Source organism: Rattus norvegicus, chromosome 3, assembly GCF_036323735.1.
Source record: "Rattus norvegicus strain BN/NHsdMcwi chromosome 3, GRCr8, whole genome shotgun sequence".
Taxonomy (NCBI): domain Eukaryota; kingdom Metazoa; phylum Chordata; class Mammalia; order Rodentia; family Muridae; genus Rattus; species Rattus norvegicus.
The window spans coordinates 148,052,725-148,073,142 of record NC_086021.1 but is presented as its reverse complement, the minus strand read 5'-3'; the positions used below and the strand labels follow the sequence as shown (position 1 = coordinate 148,073,142).

The window sequence follows — 20,418 nt, the reverse complement described above, 5'->3', positions numbered from 1 at the left end:
TTCTGTCTACGGAAACAGAGCATGGGGCAGTCTGCGTTCTTAGGGACTCATCTGAGTTGTATGTCTCATTGCATCTTGCAAAATTCCTCAGAGCGATGACACGCGGTTCTAGATAGAAGTGGGTCTAGTCATTAACTTCTACCTTCAGAATAAGGATCTACACAGTGTCCCAGACATCTGGGACAAGGAGTGGCTTGAAAAAAAGTCACTTTTGGCTTTCAGAGGCTATTTATGACAGGATCATATCATATGTTCAATGATAACGGAATTGCTAATATAAATTTCTTTTCTATTTTTTTCTACATTTTTTACTTATTTTTTTACATATAAATTTCAAACTGCATGTTTCGTTAGGAATATTCAAGCACATGTATCTTTGTACTTAGTCTCAGTATCTACAGGGAATAACTGAGTAGCCCTTACTCTTACATTGCAATGCCCATGTAGCACAGAGGGGGTCGTCAGGCGTCCCTTTAAAACCTCTGCTCTTGCCCCCTCGCCTATATCCTCATGAGAGTCTATGCTGATGATATGTATATGAGTTTCAAAAGCAAGTTCAGACCTTCTCCCACCTTCATTTTAATATCCAAAAGAACAAAACACAGCCAGGCTCCATGGAGCCTCCCTGTCAGTCGTCCAGATGCCTGCACAATGTAAGCAGAAAAGGTCTAACAGAGTCCCTCCAAGTTGACTGTTACTGCTTGCAGCCCGAGTATTCTATCTTCTGGTCTGTTTCTGTCCACAGTTGCTGACAAATTGGAAAAAAGTGAAGGTATTCCCGTGGAAAAAGTGAGGCTAACCGAGAGACCTGAGAATCTGAGTTCCAACAGTGAGATTTTGGATTGGGACATATACCAATACTATAAGTTTTTGGCAGAAAGAGGAGATGTTCAGATACAAGTAATGTACACAGAAAAGGCCGCATTCTTAGAACATGCCAATTGCCAGAGAGCTGGCTCCTTCTGAGTGCCGGGAGGATTGACAGTACCCTCCCTTGAATGTGAACGGGAGGAGACGCCCTCTCCTCTCTGTCCCACTCCCTTTTTGTCTGCTAGCCACCTGCAGCTTTGGGGGGGTCTTATTGAAGAGGTAGTTGCCACAGGGATAGCAAGATGATGGTGATGGGGAGTGGGGAGTTTGCAATTCTTCCTGGAAATCTCACTTGTTAAAAACCTAGGTTTCCATTATGGGGAAATAGTTCCTCTGGTGTTGGTATTAAAGTGGATGAACTCCTGAGTTTCCAGAGTGGGAAGAGGACAGCACCTATGTGATTTTAGTGAGACAGACATGGCCCCATCATCTATGAGCCTGGTTGTCACCACACTCTTGCCAGTGGCTTTTGGCCCCTAAGGAAGCTATATGCCTAGTAGCAACTGACTGTCCAATAACAGACACAGAGTAAAAAAGACTGAAATGTTTCCCCACCTCTTCCAAAGCAAGCCAGTAGCACCACACCGAAACAACACACTATAGTAAAATCAACAACTAAATGCTATTTTGTTCAAACTAATACTGCTGCTAAAACCATTTTCAAATATCATCATTTCTAGGTATCTCTTGGACAATTGCATCTAATTGGGAGAAAAGGTCTAGATCAAGATTACAGTGTAAGTTGATCCCAAACTTCAGTCCTATAGAGAAGACCAACAATGATGAGGGAAGCTGAGGGGCAAGGGAAAACGGAAGAGGGGGAAGTGGGTGGGCTCTGGGGAGCTACCGCTGCTGCTTTGGTCAGAGCTGCATCCTTGTTTGTGAGAGAAAGCAGCATTCACTAACATTTTCCTAACCTGTCTTCAAGCCCAAACCAACTTCTGAGGGGCAACGAAGCCAAGGAGTACCCCATGCCTGTGCAGTCCCTGAACATGTCCTACCATCTGTATTCGGTTTGTCAGGCTGCAGTTGAGAACCGAGAGCAGCCCTACACCCTGGCCTTGAACTTTCATCTTCCCCAAAGGCCAGTTGCAGAAGGTCCCCACCCCACGGGAAACTTCTGCTAAGCAGTCCAAGGGCCTAACTTATCCAGATCACAGGAGATTTGGCTAGAGCAGAAATGCTTTTTTACTATAATTTAAATTAAGCATCTCTGTGATGTTGTAAATCATTTAATCATTGTGCTTCTTCTTACCTTATTATGGTGAAGGTAAGGGCCTAATTAACCCTCCAAATGCATAGCAGAGGAAAGAATAAATAAACTTAACACACACAGTCCCTTCCTCGGTAGGATGCCAACATCACAGGCTAAATTCTTGCTTAGATTCTAGTTGTGGTTTCAAGATGCCAATCACCACAGACCTGGGAAACAATTCTTACTAAATAATTAGGTTGCGTTTTGTAGGAGCCACGTGCTCACTTTCTCAAAGGAACGCAAATTCTGTCTCAGCTTATAAACCCAACAGCCTAAGGGTTACAATCACCCCTTTCCACGGTGGTTACATTGAAAGGGGGATCTGTTGCCAGTTTCTGTTTCGCTTAATCTTGTTATTTTATGTGTGTCTTTACTGCTGTATTCTCTCCTTTATATGAGAGATGGTACACATTAGATAAATGTCAGTTAACTCCATAGAGTAAGTAGCTATTTACATAAGCATATGCATCCCAGGATAGCAGAAATGAAGGTTTCTGGGGCCTTTAAACCGAACTGTAAGCACTGATTTAGCTCCTTAGATGAGAGTTCTGTATTCATAAGATTACTCTAATGTCCGATTTTTAGCTTACAATAAATGTTAGTCATAGGGTACATACTGTAACATTTTCTCATTTGTTATAAACAGAAACTTTGATTGACTTAAAGATGACACATCCTTTTTACAGAATCCCCCCCCAAACACCACACACGTGCACGTACACACACCACACACACACACAAACACGCACACACACACATACACGCATACACACACCCATGCACACACACACATTCATACACACACAAGTAGTGTCAGCCACACACAACATGAACACTTAAGGGGCTGGAGCCACCCCAAGTCAGGTGACATGCAAGCCCTCTGGGGTGACAGGAAAGGATCCCAAGACTATAGTGGCAACAGCCAGGAGTCAGGCATCATGAGGACCCATCGTGGATTCTCCAGCAACATTGTTGTAGTAGAGATTTTCTTAGATGTGTTTTATAGATGAAAACCCTGGTCTGGAGAGATAAAGGAAATTGCTTCAAGTGCCACAGCTGGAAAGCAACCCGTAACTGGGAAGCAGACTTCCAGGGCTGGTGCACTGGCTCAGCCTCAAAGAGCACTTGTTGCTCTTACAGAGGACCCAGGTTCAATTCCCATCACCCATATGATGGCTCACAACTGTCTGTAACTGCAGTTTCAAAGGCTCTGACACTCTCTTCTGGCCTCCTCCTGTGCATGGTACACAGCCATACATGCAAGCAAAATACTCATACACATAAAGTAAAACTAAAACTTCAAAACTGAGGGAGGAAAACTTGAATGCGGGAATTCAGCATTGAAAAAACTATCTTATTTTTAGTAAATAGAAATTATGTTTGTACTACTCCCTCAATATGGTCTCTAAAATCTGCCTCTCCATTTTCAGAGCAAGAATACAAAAGGGCATCATCTCTGACTTTATTTTTTTTAAAGATTTATTTAATATATATGAGTACACTGTAGCTGTCTTAGATACAGCAGAAGGCACCAGATCCCATTACAGATGGTTGTGAGCCACCATATGGGTGCTGGGATTTGAACTCAGGACCTCTAGAAGAGCAGTCAGTGCTCTTAACCACTGAGCCATTTCTCCAGCCCACATCTCTGACTTGCTGATCATTGCCTTTGGACCCAGCCAGAGACTCCAAATGGGTTTAATTCCAGAACCCTGCCATCAGTCAGGCACTCTCTGGACAAGTTCAGGCTCAGCCTCTCTACTTCTGAGCCTAATGAGCCTAAATGTGTGTGCAAGTTCATCCATAACTCTGAGATCTCAAGCCTGATTGACTTACACTCAATTAGCCATGGCGGGGGTGAGGGGGTGGGGGTGGGGAATGAAAAGGACGCAGCCAAGAGGCTGCTTCTGCAGCTTCTCCCATATTTGGCCTCTTATTCTTCAAGTCTTGCCCCTTGGAGAGGATTTTCTTGATAACTCCAGTGCTCACGTGCCCACCACGGAAGATCTTTGTGTTTTTCTTAATCACTAGTTTGTCTTCTACTCAGAATAGTGTCTGGTATCTATGAAGCACTCGATAAATATATATTGAATGGATGGATGCTAATAGCTTACACATTGGATGATGCCTCTCAGCCTGAACTCCACCACGTCAGCCAGTCTGAGGTTTCAGTCCACTGAAGAAATGATTACAGCAAAGCCCATCTTAAATGGGATGCTCCAGTTTGCTGATCAGCAAACTGCAAATGAAAATACCCAGGAATAGCTATCCTGCCTTTCCCCATCACTGCTTGCTTTTTTGATTGAATTAATTTCTCAGCATTTCTTATCACAGGGAACAATTTGGCCTCTCGCTGACCAACTTTATAATTATTAAAAATTGTATATGTGCAATTCCTGATTGCATTATCTTGAATTTTCCCACACACGAATTTTAATTTCATTTGCATTCTTAAAACTATAAAAGCTCAGGATGAATTGCATTAGGGAAACAGGGTGCTTGGATGCATTATTATTAAAGTGGATGCCACATAATTAAATTAAAACTGGTAGAGGAATAATATCAACCCTAAGGCAACTGCATCATCCTTTCTGCTGCTTCATATAGAGAAAGGGCTAATGTTCATTTCAGGAGGATCTACAGAGCCCTGGATAAAAGAAGTACTCAGAATTGTTGTCAGAATAAAGCATTTCCTTCACATTTCATTCTAGAGAAAATGTTGCAAACTGATTAAACTAGGGATTTTCTTTAGAGAGAAAAAGAGAGAGAGACAGAGACAAAGAGACAGGCAGAGACCGAATGACTGAGACAGAGCTAAAAATAAAATAATGAAACTTTACTTAACATAATGTTCAGGATATGCCATCTATCATAATAGCATGATACCATTAGCTGTGAGACAAACCATTATTTTATCTTCTACTGAGAGTGAAAATAACTGTCAATATAACTTTAAGCTATAATCTGCCATTGGCAGTAAGATCCCATCCTGATTAGAATGTCCATTGTAGAATGGGCGATTGGTAAGTGCTCAGTAATTTTCTTGGAGATCTGTAGCCCAAGCTGGCCTCAAAGTCACTCCGCAGCTGAGGATGACTGAACTTCTGATTCTCCTACTTCCACCTCCTGAGTGCTGGGCTTACAAGGATGTGTACCACACCCTGTTTATCTGGTGCTGGGGGTGGAATCCAAGACCTTGTGCATTGTAAGCAGCCAACATCTTTGACTCTGCTCAATAAATATTTAAAGGGTGCATGGATGATTGGGTGGATAATTATTCTGGTTTGTTTGTTTGTTTGTGGCACAATCTCAAGTAGCCAAGGCTGGCCTCAAAATCATTATGTAATTGAGAATGACCTTAAACTTATGATTACCCTGCCTCTACCTCCCAAGGGCAGGGATATCAGACAGGCACCACCTCACATAGTTTATGCAGTGCTATGTCAAACCAGAGTTTTGTGCATGCTAGACAAGCACAAGCATTCAACAAAAAGAACTACATCTCCAAACACTGACTTGGCTTTGTGTGGCAGTTTCTTGTGGTGTCAAATACATTTTTATGGCCAGCCATGCATAACCAGGTGTGATGGTGCATGACTTTGATCCCAGCAGTTGGGAGGCAGAGGCAGGCAGATAGATGTCTGAGTCCAGGGCCAGCCTGGCCTACAGACAGTGTTCCAGGACAGCTAGGGCTACACAGAGAAACCCTGTCCTGAAAACTAAAACAAAAATAAAAACAAAAACATTTTACACAATACCAGTAACCACATCAGAACCAGTAAGTTTAAAGAGGAAGAATCAAGAACTGAAATTCCAAATAGGCAAAGACAGCGAAGTAAAGAAAATCACGATACTGGAGTAGAGTAAAACACAGTGGGGTAATGTAAGCCACTACATTGGAGGAGAGGAAGCTAAGACATTAGAGTAAAGCAAGCCACAAGAGTGGAATACAGTGAGCCACAACACTGGAGTATAGTAAGGCATGACACTGCAGAAGAGTAACCCATATCACTAAGTGGTGTGTGAGACGCCGCCAAGCCCCTGGAACCTTATGGAATCACGTTGGTCAGAGGATGGGAACTCTAGAACCTTCATTTGCTTCTGAGTAGATTATTTCCTTTTAAAATTTCAAATTATCTTTCTCCCGGAATGAAACCTTCCCCCCAGAACTCTACTGCAGATTAATTGAGAGCCAAACTTCTAAACTGGACTTTGAAATGATTTTAGGACCATAAGATTTAGGTCAAGATGTCCCATAAAGATTAAAGTCCAGGTCCCCTGCTTTAAAGATTCGTAAATATTCATTCATTCCTCTTAAAAATATTTTCTGTGTGTTTAATATATGGAACACACTATGCAAAGTAGAACACTGAAGGAGACAAACAGATAAGCTGGTAGATAAATAATATTATAGGCACAGGACAGGGTACCTGGAGAACACAAAGGAGGAGAATCTAAATGAGGAACTCAAACCTAGAGATGATGTGACTTGCATATCTAGCACCCTTATTTGGGTGCATGCTTAGCCCTGGCCACAGAGTCTATGACAATACTAACCTGAATGTATCCAGTTTTACCAAGTCACAGTGTTTGGATAAGAAAAGCATTGATGCAAAATATCCTTTTTTCAGTACCAGTTTTTTTCTTTAATTTGGCAAACCACACATAGCTTTAAGTTTCTCCTATCTAATGCTTATATTAGTCCAGAGATTTTAGTTTCAAGATCTCCCAATGTTTGTAAATCTCTAATAATCTTTATTTTTGGAGACAATTAAATCCTTAGTTTAGTGGTCTACTCTAAAGCCTCCAGGTATTTTACAAGCCCTAGATTTTGAGTATCCTACTCTGGCCACATTGAAACACTAATTTCTTAGACAGTCTGGACATTGCCAAGGGAATGAAGACTCCCTTACTCTTGACACTTCCCTGGTTCTGATGGCATCAATATAGTGAAGTTTCTGTCACTTTGGTCTTCCCCTTCATACCATGGAGGCAGAGTTCCAAGGACATAGAGACTCTATTTAGTCTGCTTGTGAAAGTCTAATGCTGGTTGCATGATTTTAGGTGTCATTAAATGAAATCAGATATTAATAGTCCTTCCTTATAATGACAGTACAAAAATTTAGAAAGAAAAGTCATATAAACATCTGTTAGGAAACAGTACAATCTATAATCTTTGCCCATTCTCTATCTATTTAATTATTTGGAGGGATTCTTTTTAGCTCCTCACCTACTCAGTGCTATTGACATATTTCATTTTCTCTCAGCACTATTGTCAGGGGTCAAGTACAGGAATCATGTTTTGTTTTAAAATATTGTTACTTATTCTTTGATTTTCGATTATTTTTATCCCTTGATAGTGACTATGAATTCACACAGCTATTCGGTGTGTGTTCACCATACCTACCTCTCACTCCCCACTTACTCCACCTCCCTCTAACACATCTCCCTCTCTCATCCCATTCTCTTCATGTAGGTATATTTTGATACAGATATAAATTCTTCTATAAATAAATTAAGTCCTGTTCATGGTACCTTCATGCACATGGGTGTGGAGCCAGCCATTAGAGTATCAGCAACATACTAGAGGCCAAACCCTCACAGAAACTTGAGTCTACATTCCCAAGCACCTTCAACTGCCAATAACTCTTCAATTAGGGATAAGGCCTTATAAGGCTATCCCCATCCTTGATGTAAAGGTGACTGGCTTGATCTTATCCAGATCTTGGACCAGGAACCACGGCTGCTGTGAATTCATACATGAAACAGCTTTGTCACATTTGAAACACAGCGTTTCTTCTTATCCTTGTGCTCATACATTCTATCCTCTCTTCAGTGATGTTCCTTGACCCAGTGGGAGTAGGGGAAATAGGATACATATTCAGTTTAGGACTGAGTATTCACCATAACTTATTCTCAAGTCTGACCAATCATGAGTCTCTGTTTTAACTGTCACTCACTGACAAAGAAACTTCTCTGATCAAGATTAGCAGCCACACCAATCAATCGGTATATAAACGTAAGTGTTTAGAAGACAGTTTGATAGTATGAGCATTTAGCAAAATGAAAATAACAGGTCCTCTCTTAGGGCCTATGCACTCCCTAGCTGTCAGCTTTGGGTCAGTTTAGTAGTATCAGCCCTGAGTTTTCTCCTGTAGATCTGGCCTTAAATTCAACCAGAAATGTAGTAGTCAGTCCCAACAGTCATGACACTATCCCACTGATGGGAACGTCTTCCTTGGCAGAGCAGCATGATAGCATCCAGGATCAACAACAGACAAAGTCATCGGTGTCTTTTTTCACCTGGTGGGCTGCATAACACCTTCTAGAAATAAGAAATCTAAGGGAGCATGATTTTGTTCATTACAAATGACTTGTGATGGCTAATGTACCAATAGGCATGTAGCAGATGTTAACCAAGTTTTCTGAAGATGAAAGGAACGATGATGCAAAAGAGCCCAGCAGAGGTGCATCTGTAATTAGGTCCACAGGGAGGACAACTTAGCAATACAAGAGTACCTTTCAAACAAGCTCTAGGCATTTTGCAGCCCACTTTCATATAAAAGAGGCATCCATATTTTCCCCTAAACATTGTCTTCTCTTTGGGAGGAAGCAGGTCACCCATTAGCCATCACCCATTAATCTAGTGAAGTCCTTGTAAAGGACAGATGCATTGTGTTCAAATATGACACTGAAAACGTGTCTTCAAGTATCATTTCTGAGGTCGGTCACTTTTATTTCTCAGGAATTTTCTAGAAAGCCCAGATGAGGCCTGGAGAGTGGAGCAATAAGAGATAAGATTATTCTAGAATGTTTAATCTTACTACTTAGAGAAAGCAGAGGTTTTACTGGTCCCCTTCATTTTGATTCAGAAGAAACTCTTTTAACCTCTACACAAAAACATGGTGTCAGCAAGAAGCTGGGTGTGTCTGGCATTATTCTGCCTTATGAGCATGAGGATTCTGCCAACTGTAGTACAAGCTGGCTCAAAACAAGTGCATAAAGTCTATTCTTCCAAATAAGGACTATTTAAATCTGTAGCTGAGATTCATCTTTCCTGACAAAGCCACTTACCCATCTAGCTTTTCCAAATGTGAGAAGAAACGTACCTTTACATTAATATATATATATACATATATATATATGTTCATCCTGTTTCAGAATACATATGCACATAAACATGCGTTCTCCCACTCTTCGGGTTTATGGTAGAAATAACATTGGAAGAGTGCCTTGAACAAAATGGTTATTTCGCGGATATTTTTGAATGCACGTTGAATGACTAAAATCTAGTACAAAAAGTCATTTTGTAGAATGTATTTGTGACTGGCAGTAATACTGTTCCTTTTCTCTCCAGAAGGCGTTATACTACTTTCTAAAGGCAGCAAAAGCTGGGAGTGCAAATGCCATGGCATTTATAGGAAAGGTGCATGCTTCTACTTCATCAGTACTTGTTATTTCTTTAAAAGTTAAGAAATGTGGGGACTGGGGAAATGTCTCAATTTATAAAGTGCTGCTGTCAAGCATGAGGACCTGCTCCAGCACATGCGTGAACGCGCACGCGTGTGTGCGCGCACACATGCACACACACACACACACACACACACACACACACACACACACACACACACACCTCCTCCAGAAAAACCTATCTTTTTATTCAGGTCTGTAACCCCAGGTAAAGACAGGCAGATCTTCAGAGCTCACTGGCCAGCTGGTCTAGCTAAATCAGTGAGTCACAGATTTAGTAAGAAACCCTGCCTATAAATATAAGGTAGATGGGCCAGTGAGGTCACTCAGCAAGTAAGACATTTGCTAGGAAATACTGGCGAACTGAATTCAATCATTGGAAACCACAAGATGGTGGAAGGAAAGAACCAATTCAACAGGACTGTCCTGTTGTGTCATGCTTGCTGGCAATACTCTCCCAACACCCATGCGCACAGACAGACAGACAGACAGACAGACAGACAGACAGACACAGACGTGCATGCGCTCGCACACACACACACCCTCTCTAAGGATTGATTGAATGCAGGAAAAGGTGTGACAACACTTAAAGAACTCATTTATGGCAGCAGCTAAGAGGCACTTAGGCTGGAGACAGTGGCTGGTACTCTTAAGGTAAGAGGAGGAAGCCGATTAGAACATCAGCCTTTATCTGAGGCATTCACAAAACCTGGAAATACACCTGGCCTGGAGTCCTCTGCAGAGAATAACTATGAGTCCATGAGCTTCCCTTAGGCCCAAGAATAACAGGCTAGCTGTCATCTGAGAATGGTACAAGCCCTGGCCCAGTCAGGTGTCTTTCCTCTACCCCTGGAATGAGAAACAGTTCTACCGCAACCAAAATCAAAATCAGTCCTTATGGACCATTTGATGGGATATTCTCTCTCATTAAAGAGACCACTCCCTCCACTCCCCGGGGCTCCTTTGCCTCCTTACAGCCAATTTGCCTTAGTTACCATGGGAATGTGTACCCTGCTTCCAGAACTGTCACATACTGTAATTTAGATTCGAGGAATAGGAGAAAACACAAATAGGGTTCATTTCTTTGTTCTGAGGCTCTCTCTCTCTCTCTCTCTCTCTCTCTCTCTCTCTCTCTGTGTGTGTGTGTGTGTGTGTGTGTGTGTGTGTGTGTAGGTGAGTTTCTTCTGCTTTCTTACTTGAAGTAAAACTAAAATAACGTGTGCTACTTTAAAATGGAAAATTCAGTGTAGTTATTATATTCCCAATACGGTAACGATCATTAGGGCCACTTAGTTTTAAAACATTGCCTCACTCTTAAGCGATTTTGCTATTTACATCCTCTTTTTCATCTGTAGATGTATTTAGAGGGGAACGCTGCTGCACCACAAAATAATGCCACTGCCTTCAAATACTTCTCCATGGCGGCCAGCAAGGTATACCCCCAGCCCACTGCCATAATCATGTAAAATAAGTGGCTTCTAGTTCAAACAGACCCAAGAATCAATGCCCAAGAATTGACTTCGAAGTCCTAAGCCCTTATGAGAAGTATGTAAAGTGAGGACAGGACCATTCTAAGGGGTGGGGGAGGGGAAGGCTTTTATGTAGATGTGAGGGAGAGTACAGCTAGAGGTATCTACAAGAGTCCAGAGCAGGGAGAAAAGGTAGTGCCCTAAACACCGCCAACAGACTGAACTGAACCATGAGAGAAGGGTGGGGGCAGTGAGAGAGGGAGGATCAAGAGAGAGAACAAAGAGAAGACCAATAAAGGAAGACAAAAGAGGGCCATGGAGGAAATCAGAGGGTCTTATGGGAATTAGAATCTGGGGGAGGGAAAGCCCGTGAGCTGGAGAAGTCGAGGGCAGGGGTCTCAGTGAGAAAGGCTGAGAGGAGCCAAGACAGCCGCAGAGACTATTTTCGAAGTTTCCAGAGCCTGGGGGCCGGAGTGTGTTTTGGTAGCAGTTACTCGCTTGTCAGTTTCTTTTGGATGTCACAGTAACTCTAGAAAGAACCTTTGTGTCTGATGGGAGTATATCATCAGCCGCATTGAGCTTGAGGTGGAGGAAGATGGCCTGTCTCCAGTCTGTTTGGTAAATGAAGAGGCCAGTGATTGGTGCCACCCCTGCTGGAGCCAGCAGGAAGCCAGACAGACGTGCAGCTTCCCTCTGCCATGATGGGCAGATGAAGCCACGACTTGAGAAGAGAAAATAAAGTGGTAGGGGAGGAGAGGACACTTTAATCACTAGCTGCAATAAGTTTAAGACAGATAAGGTCGGTATTCAGGTTTCCAGCACAGTTTATCTAAAGGCTGGAGCCTTGGCAGCCCAGACAGAAGGCGGCCAGGGTGGTACCCAAGGAAGGGAGGTGAAGACGTGACTCTGGCTTGAGAGTCATTCCTACAGCTTACTCCCAGGGTGGCCAAGGATGAATTATGTGACTTTTAATGCCTCGCTTTCCCTATCAGTGAGCTGGGAATATAAGATTTCCTTAATGCTTTAATATTAAGGAAATTTAACACTAAGGCCCTGCCTGGCATATAACAGTCACTGGGAATCAACTGTTGTCTTTTGTAGTCTGGATGCGCAGCCAAGGCAGAATGGCTTCCAGCTATGAGGAAATACAGAAAGGGCGACAGTTGTATAGCTTATTCCATATGCATGCATTCCACTGACTACAGTTCCCAAAACTGTGACTAGATACATACAGACGTTTTCTTGCCATTTCTGATTCTCTGAACCGTATAATGACCATGTATGTCACCTTGAGACTGTATTTGTTATATTACATAGAGATGATTTAAAATATAGGAACTATGCATAGGCTATATGCAATGCTATGTGATCAAGGGGGTGAGGTTCATCATGTAAGGACTTTGGTATACTTGGAGGTCCTAAAGCCCGCTCCCTGCACCCCACGCACTGGGGACATGCATGACTTCTGCTGCTGAAATCTTTGCCTTGCTGGGCATGGGAGAACACAGCTTTAGTCCTAGCCCTGAGGAAGCAGAGGCAGGCAGATCACTACGAGCTCGAGTGAGGTCATAGTGGCTACATGATGAGACCCAGACTCAAAGAAAACAAACAAACAAACAAACAAACAAACAAACTCAACAAGAACATATCTTTGCTATAGGCTCAGTGAAGCTGATATTTATCAGGTCAAATACTATAGCATACTATCTTTTCTACACAAGAAATGACCTCATCTGTACTGGCTTATTTAGTGTCAACTTGACACAAGCTAGAGTCATCAGAAAGAAAGAAGCCTCAGTCGAGGAAATGCCTCCATGAGATCCAACTCTAAATTGCCTCCTCAATTAATGATCAGTGGGGGAAGACCCAGTCCATTGTGAGTGGTGCTGTCCCTGGGCTGGCAGTCCTGGGTTCTATAAGAAAGCAAGCTGGGCAAATCAGGGGAAGCAAGCCAGTAAGCAGCCCCCTCCATAGCCTCTGCATCAGCTCCTGCCTCCAGGCTCCCACTCTATTTAAGTTTCTGTCCTGACTTCATTCCATGACGAACATCAATGTGGAAATATAAGCCAAATAACCCCCCTTTTCTCCCCAACTTGCTTTTGGTCATAGTATTTTGTCACAATAGAACCCCAAGCTAAGACATCATCTAACACTCATTAACCTAGTCTAGGAAAATGTCCTGATTAACTCTCTGGCACCCACAGTAGGAAGCATTTTTTTCTGTCATGTGATTTTATTCTGTAAACAGGCAACCAAGATACATTTGGATCAAGAATTGTTTCAATTGTTCTCCAGTTTCACAAGCTGTGCATTGCCGTAGGAGCTGCCTATTTAGAAAGGAAAAACAGCCTGAGGCTAACGAGCTTGTTGTTAAATTACTGAGAGGCTAGTCCTCGGCACCTCTTGCTTGTAATGTGTATGAAATTGTTGCTCAGAGAGACAGTTAAATTAGTCTGGAATACCGTTAAATTAGACAGACAGGGATTGGGGTGAGGTGGGATGAGAAGGAGGTGACAGAGGACAATCTCTTGTAATCTGGCAAATAATGCTGATTTGCTATCCCAAAAGAATAATGCGAGAAATCTGGGTGTGCAGATTAACTCTGCTCCCCAGGTACTTGAGGGTTGTGACTAGCAGTGACCTAGGCTAGTTATATTCTAACCTTAGCTTTTCTTCTTTTTAAAGGAAGTCTGACACTGCACTTAAAACAATTCTCAATGGTGTTGGGTGGGCACAGCCACATACTCCGTGGCCATTGCCTGAACAACTTGATAGATCTCTCATACGCACTTCTGTTTTGCAACTTAAAAATAAAATACTGTTCTTAGGGTTGAACTATAACTTAGCCAGCAGATTGCTTGCCTGGTGTGGTGAACAAAATCATGGGTTTACTCTTTAGCCCTACATAAAGCAAATGGATCCTAGCACTCCATAGGTGGAGGCAGGATCAGGAGCTACATACATAGCAAGTTCAAGGCTACCCTGGGCAGTCTGTCTCCAAAATTGTGTGTGTGTGTGTGTGTGTGTGTGTGTGTGTGTGTGTGTGTGTGTGTGTGTGTTTGCATGAGCCTGTGCCTGTGCCTGTGTGCGTGTGCATGTGTGTGTATGTTTGCTTTAAATTTTATCAGACCCAGGACATAAAAAAATAGTTTACATACTCTTTTGTCTTGTTAGCTCACATAGAACACATCAGGCCCAACTCTATCTCCACATACAATTATCACGCTTCCCTTCCTTCCTTTACACCTCGTTCTAAGTCCTTCTCTTTCTAAGCAGGGAACAATCTTCTTTTCCACCACAAAGTTCCCCACATCCTTTGGCTCACAAAATCCCCCCGCCCCAGCCTTTTTGAATTAGCATCTTACCCTCTACTCTGGGGTTCTAGAACTTTTGGCCCCATGGCTTCTTTTCTACTGTCTGAACTCCATATCCCCTCAACCTGAGGAGGACCAGGTCCCATGTTCCTAAAGTTCATTCAACATTAGATAAATGACCATGTGCTCCCTACATTTGTGTCACTTAACTAGTCAATAACATGAAGTCCTAACATGGAAGTTGTATATTGGGAAGTTACCTACACACGTGTTTTGTTCATCTGAGAAAGTACTTTTAAAAAGCAGTAAATGTCTCATCAAACCACAGACAGTTGGGTCCTTTTCATGGTTCACTTTGTGGTAGCATGTGAGAGATGTACCTCTCTCAAACTTTGCTATACCATGTTACCATGTGACCCATCCGAGGTAGGAAAAATTAATTTTGGCTTTTCCTTGAAAATGGCAAGAGCTGACTATGCAGAATTACTGTTTTGAGTGGCAACAACTGGAGCAGAGAAGCTAATCTGCTGCTGCTGCCCCTAGACAAGGTAGACACCCTTTGGTTGACCTCACTCTCCTCTACTCTATCACTGGACTTGTCCCAGATAGAACTCAATGACAGATCAAAGTATGATTCCACCCAAATCCAGCTTGTCAAACCAGTGAATTTATTGACATTATAATAGAGCATGAGTAAGGGTGACCTAGAGCCATGTTCTCAATCTTCCTAACACCTCGCTCCTTTAAGACAGTTCCTCATGTTGTGGTGACCCCCAACTATAAAATTATTTTCATTGTCTACTTCATAACTACAATTTTGATACTGGGATGAGTCATAATATAAATATCCGATATGCAGGATGGTCTTGGGTGACCCTTGTGAAAGTGTTGTTCATGACCCACAGGTGGAGAAACACGGTCTTAGAGGAACACGGGTGACCCCAAAGCAGCCACACCTCTGGAAAGCCTCAGTGCAGCATAGACAATGGCTTCATGATAGTTTCACACTCTACACTCTCCAGTGAGTCCACAAACCACAGGATGGTGTGCTACTGAAGCTGAATTCCATACACTGGGGAGGACGGTATAAATGGAGGAGCTGAGATCTCAGACAGTCTGATGACATCAGTAAGCCAGATTATGAGGGTCTCTTGCTAGAAGCCACAGTCATTCTGATGATAATAATAATGACTGTCACACTCAAAGGATGCCATCCGGTGGCTCCTTCCATCACCAGCACAGAGCATGGGGATGCCAGAGAGGGCAACCCTTGTCTAAAGATTCTAAATATGTGCTCCAGACTTAACACCATTGAGTTGTCCAATAAAAGAAGGAATGTATTTTGCTCTGACTGTTATATCCTCTCCTTTCCTCCCTCCTCTCCTCTCCTCCCCTCCCCTTTCATTTGTTCAACATTTAAATGATGCCACCTAGATAGTAGACATACTAGACTTTGCTACATGCATTGCAGTAAATCTTATTTCCAGAAAAGAGTAGCCATGATTGCTAGAAATCACATGTAGATGTAAGAGAACAGAGAAGACCCAGGTGTACCTTGATTACAGAATGTTTGTGTAGTTCATAGCCTTAGGATTAATGCCTAGCACAAAATAAACACGAAGGCCATTTGTGTCACTTGTTTAATATTGATGGACTACCTCAAGGATTTTTTTATACATCCTTTGAAGTGCACCGGCTCCAAGCTGGCAGTCTTGAGCTGGTATTTGAAATATGCCTTCTCCATTTCTGTGCTTTTCCCTGGTCACGGGGGCATGATCTGGCTGCATGCACAAGAACTAAATTTAGACTGTTAGGAGACACTGGAGAACCTTCTATCAGAATTTAGCTTCCTGAGGAAATTCTGTAAGTCCATAAAACAGATTGACTGACAAATCTGCTGATTGAAAGCCAAGTTGCCAAGCCCTGGCTCCTTACATAGCCACCAGAGGGCAAGACATGATGGGAGTTAAGAAAAAAAGGAACTTTGGTTGGAAAGTCACCAGAGTGTTGTGTGTGTGTGGGGGGGGGGTATTGTATGTGTATGTATGTGTGTGTATGTATGTATGCATGTATATGTGTCTATATGTATGTGTGTGTGTGTGTGTTGTGTGCACATGCACACACACTAACACACATAAAGGTAGAGAACAATTTTCAGGAACCTATGGATTCCATATGTTCCAGGGCTGGAACTCAGGTTGTTCTACTTGCACACCAAACAGTTTTACCCCATGATCCCCCTGGCCTGTGAAGAGGTCATTGAAAGCTCATTCTTCATCCTCGACTAAGACACTAAGTACTGATCTACCAAATCATGCGCTAGCTGAGCATTGCCCTCCCTCTATTGAAAGCACCCCATTTTTAGAGTGTTGAGTATAAATGAGAAAAAGAAATGGTAATTTAACATCAGGTAGATGTTGGTGATATTATGAGCTGTTGAATTTAAATAAATACAGACTACACAACTTAACAAACATAATATAACATATCGAGAAATAGTAATAAATTATTAGCTGTTAACAGTGGTTGGTGAAATCCAATGCCCTGAATTGTTATTTGACCATTGATTTCAACTCCCTTCAGCCAAATTAGGTAACAATTATCTAAACAGACCTTCCCATTCTAGAAAATGCATCCATCCTTTGAGTCTTGGCTCAAAATCAATAGCATAATACTTTGATTCTCCCAAGTTCCTAGCATGAACCAAGCAGTCAAGTATCCCATTTAACTGCTCACCACATTCTCAGCTTAGTTTACTCCAGGATTCATGTAGTAAATTAGACCCACCTAACTGGGCTTGGTGCTGCTGGCTTCTAATCCTAACAGCGGGGAGACTGAGATGGGACTGGGACGCTCAGAGGTTTGAGCTCAGCAGGGGTACTTGGTGAGCCCACTAAAACAAACAAACAAAAATGAGTTAAAAAGGAAGGACAGAACAAGGAAAGAAGGAAGAATGGAGGGAGGGAGGGAGGGAGGGAGGGAGGGGAAAGAAAGGTGACTCAGTTACCTCTTCCTTCCTCTGCCCAATGCCTCTTATGGAATCACTAGCACAGCAAGCACTAAGGGCTGGATGAGAGACTGAATTAACCATCTGATGCCCATTTCCTTCTTTTCTTTTCTAGTCAGAGGGGGTTATGAAGGTGTGAAAGGGTACTAAACAGGCCAGAATACTTTGCCTTCTGCCTGATTGATGGCCTTGGCCATTTCTTTCTGGGTACATTTGAAATATTTGAAGGTTTTGCAGTAATTTTCCTTATCACCCATGTTTTAAACTCTTCTAGGGCAATGCAATTGGTCTTCATGGACTCGGTCTCCTTTACTTCCATGGAAAAGGTGTTCCTGTGGTACGTTCAATAAGCTTATCATCCCTTCAACATACTGCCAGCATTTGTGGGGTTAAAGTTAATGGTCATGCATTAATGTATAGGAATTCGTTTTTATTGCTTAGCTAGTCAAACTAGTACATCTGACAGAGAATTAAGTGATTCAGTAAAATCTTTGCCAAAGAAAAAGGAGCAAACCTGTGACAAGAATAGCAAGTGCAGTTGTCTTTGAGACTCGTGGGGTCAAACTAGCTTTCAGAACAGTAGCCCCCTGAGAATTTTATTGGTAGAGAAATTTATCTTCTTAGCTTAATATGTCTTTTGAGTGACCTTCCCCCATCTAACAAAACCAACTATCAATATGGACAAATATAATTTATAGTTGAATAAGATAATTATTTCTTTATAGACTCTAATATAATAATGAAAACGTTTTATTTCCGGTGCTGTTTTAACTAGCCTGTAGGACAATGACTGTACTCTTTAGCTTAAAAGTGGCTGTTATCATGAAGTTGTGTATATAGCTTTGAGTAATACAGTGTGATTATCTTGCAGAATTATGGCGAAGCACTTAAATACTTCCAGAAAGCTGCAGAGAAGGGATGGCCAAACGCACAGTTCCACCTAGGCTTCATGTACTACTGTAGGTACCACAAATATGGCTACCTTATTTAGAATGATGTCTGCATTAGTAAGTCATCTCCTCTCATAACAAACATGAAAGGGTTGATCTGAGTAGCTTGAAAGGACATGGTGGCATCAGTTTAAAAAGAACTTTAAAGAAACCTAAAGACTTGGTAAGGGAATAGGATCAGGATGTCCACCTTTGGCAAGCTTAACTTTGAGGCTCTGGTGGTAGCCAGCATAGACATCCAGAGACACAGGAGAGGACAAAGCCGAGGATACAGACTTGAGACATAAACATATAGGTATAAATTAAAAGTAGTTGAGCTTGCAAATGAAAAGAAAGTGAGGGGGAAAAAGAGATGTGGCTATACTCAAACCTGGTGATCCCTTTTTGGCATCTTGAGAAGCTAAAAAAGAATGACTATAAAGGAGAAAAGTGGAGAGGAGAGGAGGGGTTGAGAGAGATCCAAAAGGGCGGAAAAGATAGAACTTTTCAGATAGAGTAAATGAATAAGGCCATACACGGTTTTCTGATACTGCAGCACAGAGTCTGGTGATAACAGTAGTAGTGGAGGAGAAGAGGTGAGGGAGGGACACGGAGAAGAGGAAAAGCAAGTGAAAGGGGGAGGGAGAGAAGAGAAGGGAAAGGGGGAATGAGGAGAGGAGGAAGGAGAAGTGATTCGGTATTCTTATTGTCTGGTCAATATGGAGTCTTGACATTATTGTATTTATTGACATGGGTTAGGGTGTGACTACAAGGTGAGGAAGCCAAGAGCCAAAAGGTTATGTCCAAATGTGTACCTATAAGAGAAAGAAGGAGCTGAGGGGAACAAAATCCAAGAAGGAATTGTTATAAAAATAATGAGACATGATTATATTAGAACTTATTAAAGGAGGTTCTGGGGAAAGTCAGTGGCATTAGAGTCCGATTGATTCTGGGTAGGTCGAGGCTTCATGGTCTTAATAGACAAGTGGGATTTCCCATTCTGCAGTACTGGAAAGGGAGGTGACAGATCAGGTACACAAACTTGGGGTAAGGAGGGAGGCGGGGGAGGAAAGACTAGGTGGGGTTGTCCTCAATTATCTCACTGGCAAAAATATTGCCTTCTTGGAGCAATACCAAGGTTGTTAAAGTAAGGGGCCTCAGACACTGATGAACGTTTGCAGTAATTTCTGTATGGGTTGAGGGGAGGGAGTGATCAGGACAAATCACAGAGATCTGAACGTGCCCTTGCCAAGTCCTTCATACCAGAGGGAGCCAGGGCAACAGCCAGCTCTATCAAGTAGGTCACATCCAGTCAAGAAGTCTGTCGGTGTTTTCACTGTGGTCCAGCAAGAGGGCCTGCTTTTTACTGTTTGTGTTTGACACCTTGTTCTCCTAATTCACTCCCAAGTCTTCAGTGAAGAATCTGTCCGATCCCTCAATAGTACTATCACTACAGAAGAGTACTAGTAGTGGCTTTGCATGTTCCAGCTCATTTTACTCTCTCAACATATGGATGTCCCACAGCGTACAGATGAGCAGGCTGAGTCATATCAAGGCTGCACATCTTATCCAAGACACAGTCAGCTGCGATTCAGTTTCAAGCAATCTGCCTCCAGTCTTTTTGCTCTTTTCAAATTTTTTTTAAATATTTATTGATTTACTCATCTATTTAGACATAGGGTCTCACTATGCAGTCCGAGTCGGCCTTGGACTGACCACCCCCTTTCCGTAGTCTCCAGAGTGCTATGATTACAGCTGTGTGCCACTGTGCCAGGCTAAGCTACTGCTCTTGCTGAATCCCTATGTGGCACTGCTGCTAAAAGCCATGCGACTTTAGAGCTGGAAGGGAATATAAGTCCAATTCAGGGAAAGCCCCCCGCCCCCTCACAAGTGAAGTCCCTAGATGTGGATGACTCAGAAAGAGGGGTAACTGTAGCAAGAGAGCGGAGCCAAGAATCTCTTCTGCTAGGGATCTACTGACTCTGTCTAGCATCAAATGGTTCTCCTTATTCCAATCCTGAGCTTAGACAGAGCTGTTCTTCTTGGCCCTGGGATTTGCCTGCTCTGTGTTTGTGGAGGGTTGAGCCCTACATGTGTCTCGTGC

The 20,418-nt window shown here is 42.5% G+C and overlaps 1 protein-coding gene across 13 annotated transcripts in view; it reads left to right on the top strand.

Annotated features, from left to right (window-relative positions):
• Nucleotides 1-20,418, top strand: part of Sel1l2 (SEL1L2 adaptor subunit of SYVN1 ubiquitin ligase) — a 126,867-nt gene that overhangs the window by 94,348 nt on the left and 12,101 nt on the right. For 8 of the 13 annotated variants that reach the window (XM_039105034.2, XM_039105031.2, XM_039105029.2 and 5 more), the window contains 6 exon segments: nucleotides 746-900; nucleotides 1,551-1,607; nucleotides 9,483-9,551; nucleotides 10,951-11,028; nucleotides 17,660-17,722; nucleotides 18,257-18,344. In XM_039105034.2, coding sequence (XP_038960962.1) covers nucleotides 746-900; nucleotides 1,551-1,607; nucleotides 9,483-9,551; nucleotides 10,951-11,028; nucleotides 17,660-17,722; nucleotides 18,257-18,344 — 510 coding nt within the window. 13 annotated transcript variants of the gene reach the window in all.